Source organism: Geospiza fortis, unplaced genomic scaffold (assembly GCF_000277835.1).
Source record: "Geospiza fortis unplaced genomic scaffold, GeoFor_1.0 scaffold891, whole genome shotgun sequence".
NCBI lineage: Eukaryota > Metazoa > Chordata > Aves > Passeriformes > Thraupidae > Geospiza > Geospiza fortis.
The window spans coordinates 100,449-105,630 of NW_005054649.1; the positions used below are offsets into that span (position 1 = coordinate 100,449).

General features: G+C 59.3%; 1 protein-coding gene across 1 annotated transcript in view; it reads left to right on the plus strand.

Annotated features, from left to right (window-relative positions):
- Positions 1-125: 125 nt before the first annotated feature.
- AGAP3 (ArfGAP with GTPase domain, ankyrin repeat and PH domain 3) overlaps positions 126-5,182 on the plus strand; it is a gene marked incomplete at its 5' end in the record, with an annotated part of 72,319 nt that continues 67,262 nt past the window's right edge. Inside the window, 4 exons of the mRNA XM_005430569.2 lie at positions 126-212; positions 4,462-4,549; positions 4,728-4,813; positions 4,964-5,105. Of these exons, the coding sequence (XP_005430626.2) occupies positions 126-212; positions 4,462-4,549; positions 4,728-4,813; positions 4,964-5,105 (403 nt within the window). The remainder of the gene's footprint in view (positions 213-4,461; positions 4,550-4,727; positions 4,814-4,963; positions 5,106-5,182) is intronic.

A 5,182-nucleotide genomic window follows, 5' to 3' on the forward strand; every position in this document is an offset into this window, starting at 1 on the left:
GCCGCCCCGCCCGGCGGGGCTCCGCGGCGGGCTGGGCCCTCCTGCAGCTCTGTGTCTCGGGGAAGGACCATATATCTGCCTGGAGGGAGGGTGCAGCAGCATCCTTGCTGGCATCTCCCGGGTAACCTGATGATTTCTTCCCTCTGTCTGCAGATTCATTTGTGAACAGCCAGGAATGGACCCTGAGTCGCTCGGTGCCTGAGCTGAAGGTGGTGAGTACTTGTGGCGTGTGCCTGGGATACCCCTGGATCCCCAAATCCTCAAGAAAACCCTGCATTTTCATGTGGCCACGTGGAAACACACAGAGGCTTCCTCCTCAGAAGGGAGAGGGGAGCTGGGGCTGCTGCCATGTCAGGGAAGGACTGATGTTTCTCAGCTGAAGCTGCAGGTGCTTCAGTGATGGATTCCTCCCTCTGCTCTACCTGTGCTGTTTGTGCCAGCCCTCAGCTCTCCTTACAGGCTCCTGGCACGTGCCCTTCCGTTCTGTCTCCCTTCAGCTTTTGCAAGATTACCTCTTTTCAATGTTAGTCCAAGAAACAAAAGAACAAAATTCTTCTTGCAAAACATTCCAGCACTGTCCTGCCAGAGACTGTCTCTTACCTGCAGTTAAGTGAGAATCAAACCGATCTTCAAATATTCATTAGTTTACCTGTGAAATGCATTTTAAAAGCACTCTCACAGCTCTTTGGGTGTTGCTGCCTGATGTTGGGGTTCTGCAAGGCTGCAAAGCCATGCTGCCAGATTAACCATCCTAAAGCTCTTAGTTCTTCCTCAAGTGGCACAGCATTTCCTCAGGTTTTGCATGACCTCTGGGGATCTCTGTTGCTCCAGGATTTGATCCCACCAAAGCAGCTCTTGTAAAAGCCCAGAGGCCTTTCAGAGTCCTAGTTTAGAGTTGGGTTGGAAAAGCCTCTGGAGATCTTTGAGTCCAGCTGCTTCCCCAGCACTGCCAGGGCCATCACTGACTGTGTCCCCAGGTGCAACATCCGCACAGCTTTTAAATTCCTGCAGGGATGGGGACTGCACCCCTGCCCTGGGCAGCTGTGCCAGGGCTGGACAGCCTTTTCCAGGTAGGAATTTTCCTTCTAGCCACCCTGAGCCTGCCCTGGCCCAGCCTGAGGCCGTTCCCTCTGCTCCTGTCCCTGTTCCCTGGAGCAGAGCCCGACCCCCCCGGCTGTGCCCTCCTGGCAGGAGCTGTGCAGAGCCACAAGGGCCCCCTGAGCCTCCTTTGCTCCAGGCTGAGCCCCTTCCCAGCTCCCTCAGCCCCTCCTGGGGCTCCAGCCCCTTCCCAGCTCCGTTCCCGGGACACACTCCAGCCCCTCAGGGTCTTTCTTGTCGTGAGGGGCCCACCACCGACCCCAGCAAGAAATGTTGCCAAGCTTCACTTCCTTCCCATTTCCAAGCAGCTCTGTGTCGTCTCTCTCCCACAGGAGTTGAGGGTCTCACTGCTCTCCCTGCTTGTGCTCCCAGGCATTCAGGATACTTTCTCCAAGGTCTTTGAGTAATTTGATGTACTTAAGATACATTCAGCAGTTTTCCCTCCCTCAGTTTCCCCCCAAAAGCTGCCTCCCAGTGCTGGAGGCCAGGAGGAAGCTGTGACTGGGCAGTTCTTGCAGAGGGGCACTGGTGGTGCCTCCTGGCAGGGCCTGTCCCCTGCACCTGGCACTGGGCAGTGCCAGCACGTTCTCCCAACAGTCCCAGAACAGAGGCTCCAGTGCTTACAGACCTTGTTTGGTTCAGTTTGCTGCCTCTCAGGGGCTGTGTTCCTCAGGATTGTCACTTCTGTGGCTGGTTTGAAGCTCCAGGTGAGCTCAAGAACACGGCAGAGCAGCAAGATTTTGGTGAGATGCAGGTCAGGGTTTGTACTATGTGCAGACCAAGTGTAAGTGCAGCCTCTATCCAAGTTTTAGAGCTAAATGCCACTGGAGTGTTTATCTTTGGCGTGGTGTGGCACCCTTGCTGCTGGGCAGCTCAGGAGCTGCTCCCCTGGCAGAGGAGCCATGGGCAGCCTGGCACTGCAGCCTGAGCTGCCTGCCTGGAGCTGGGCTCTGCAGAGTTCACCTGTGAGACCTTCTGTAGTGCCCCAGCCAGAGTGCTGTGTCTGTGTCAGCGGCCCCCGGCAATACATAGACATGGCCCTGGGGCGGTCCAGAGGGGCCCATGGGGATGCTCTGAGGGCTGAAACCCCTCTGGAGCCAGGCTGGGAGAGCTGGGGGTGTTCAGCCTGGAGAAGAGAAGGTTCTGGAGATATTAGAGCCCCTTCTAGTGCCTGAAGGGGCTCCAGGAAAGCGGGAGAGGGCTTGGGACAAGAGCCTGGAGTGACAGGACAAAGGGGAATGGCTTCCCGTGGACAGAGGGCAGGGTTAGATGGAATATTAGATTAGATGGAAAGCATTCTTCCCCGTGAGAGTGGTGAGGCCCTGGCACAGGGTGCCCAGAGAAGCAGCCCCATAATCCCTGGCAGTGTCCAAGGCTGGCTTGGAGCAACCTGGAGTAGTGGGAGGTGTCTCTGTCCATGGCAGGAGTGGCACTGGATGATTCTGAAGGTCCCTTCCAAAGGAAGCCATGCTGGCATTCCGTGGTTATGCTGGGCAGGGCACAGTGGCGGGGAGGGCTCGGGCAGAGGTTCCATTGTCCCTGAGATGGGCATGGTGTGGTGCAGCCCCTGCCCAGCGGGGCTCTGGAGATGCAGCAGCAGGACAGGGCAGGGTTGCAGACAGGGCAGGGTTGCAGGACAGGGCAGGGTTGCAGCCCAGCCCGTGCTCTCTGTGTTGTCACTGTGTGAACACTCTGTCGGGGTCTGTCGCTGCTCTGAGGGGTGGCACATGGGGCAGTGGTGAGGGTGTGCCCGTGGGAGCCAGTGGTCAGTGCTCCCTGCTCCTGCCCCGTGCTGGCTCTGCTGGCACCAGGAGCTGGCACACGGGTGCCATCCTGGGCTCTGCCAGCGCGGTCTGTGCCGCACAGGCCATGGGGCTGGTGCCTCTCTGCTTCTCACGGGGAGCGTGTGCCTGGCCCAGGGCAGCGGGAGCATTTGAGCACTGCCTGAGAGCTGGAGAACCTGCCTGGTGCTGACTCACCTGCCAGGCTCAGCCTGTGCCTGGAAAAGTTTGGCTGTAAACTTCCATGGTGGCAGAGGCAGCTTTAGTGTTTGTAGCCACTCCTCACCCCACACCTTCTGGCACTGGTGTGACCGTGTGAGTGCAACTGAACCATTAAGGCTGGAAAAGCACTCTGAGATCATCAACTCCAACCATCAACCAGCACCACCACCATGTTCACCACTAAACTGCATCCTCAACTGCCACTTCCACGTTTTTGAACACTTCTGGGGATAGTGACTTGGTTCACCTTTTGTTGAAAAGGGATACCTGATATCCAACCTAAACCTTCCCTGATGCAATTTGAGGATGTTCCCTCTTGTCCTGTCGTTAGTTACTTGGGAGCAGAGCCCAATCCCCAGCTGGCTGCACCCTCCTGTCAGGGAGTTGTGGAATGAGAAGGTTTCCCAGGCTGAGCCCCTCCCTCAGCCAGTTCACATCAGACTCGTGCTCCAGATCCTCCAGTACAGACCCGGTCCCACAATTAAGCAACATTAAACAATCAGGAGGACACTGTCAATGAGCCGAGCAGGGCTCTCTGTCTGACCCATTCTGGGTCACCCCCTGCATTTCATGGCCAGTCTGGGGGTGCTGCAGTCAGATGTGCTTCCACCCTATTCCGTTTGGTGCTCACAGCTTCCTCCTGTGTTGGGTGAACGTTGGTGCTGGGTGTTTCAGTGTGGGTGGCACCATCTCCCATCCTGGGAGGTGCACGTAGTGCTGCCGTGGTGCTGGTGCCTCAGGCACGACCCAGGCTGGGCCTGCACCCAGCGTGGAGCTGCTCTCTGCTCCCCTTCCACTGGCAGCTGCTGTCCAGAGCTCAACACCCCAAAACTGGGCATGTGTGGGCTGCGAGAAGGGGTTTTTCTCCTCCTGAATTGGCTTGGGATGGCAAGTGTTCCCTGAGGGGCAGAAGGGCTCTGGGAAGAGCTGATGTGGTTCTGACAGGGCTGTGCCTGTTCAGGTGAGGCCAGGAGTGCTCAGTGCCCTCTGCCCAGGTGGCTGTGCCTGTTCAGGTGAGGCCAGGAGTGCTCAGTGCCCTCTGCCCAGGTGGCTGTGCCTGTTCAGGTGAGGCCAGGAGTGCTCAGAGCCCTCTGCCCAGGGGGCTGTGCCTGTTCAGGTGAGGCCAGGAGTGCTCAGTGCCCTCTGCCCAGGTGGCTGTGCCCCAGTCTCAGCTGCTCTCTGCCTGACTGAGCCCAGTCCATCCCCTGGCCTCCCACTGATGGGTGACACCATCCCTGTGTCCTCTCAGGGACACCTCTGCCTCTCATCAGAGTGTGCCCCAGCACTGGTGCTGTCCCCCCATGGGGGTGGCCTCGTGTACACGTGCTGGGCACAGGGGTGACACGTGCATCTGTTCCAGGGCATCGTGGGGAACCTGTCCAGTGGCAAGTCAGCCCTGGTGCACCGCTACCTGACCGGCACCTACGTGCAGGAGGAGTCTCCAGAGGGTAAGCTCTGCTTCCCGGGGTGCCCGGGGTGGGCTGGGATCACTCCTCTCCATAGGGCAGAAGGTGACCCCAGCCCCTGCCCCTCCTCCCCTGCCATGGGGCTCTGCGTGGCCCCGGCCCTCGTTTGGGGTGTCCCCTGCTTGCCCCCCGTTACTGACCGGCAGCTGTGCTCCCCAAGGTGGCCGGTTCAAGAAGGAGATCGTGGTGGATGGCCAGAGCTACTTGCTGCTGATTCGAGATGAAGGGGGCCCTCCTGAGCTCCAGGTAGGACACCTGTCCTCCCTGGGGTCCCTTCCCACCCATCCTGGGGGAGGTGGTGCTGGCTGAGCCCGGGCTGTGGCTGCCCTTGCTGGCTGCCCCGGGCCCGGGCGTCCGTCTGTCCGTCCGCGCTGTAATCCTGCCCTGTCTCTTCAGTTTGCTGCCTGGGTGGATGCAGTGGTGTTTGTCTTCAGCCTGGAGGATGAGATCAGCTTCCAGACCGTCTACAACTACTACCTGCGGCTCTGCAGCTACCGGAACACCGCCGAGGTGCCCATGGTGCTGGTGGGCACACAGGGTGAGGAGGGAGCCCGGCTTCCCCCAGCCCAGCCCGGCCCAGCCCGGCCCAGCCACGGGCGGGAGCGCTGCTGCTGC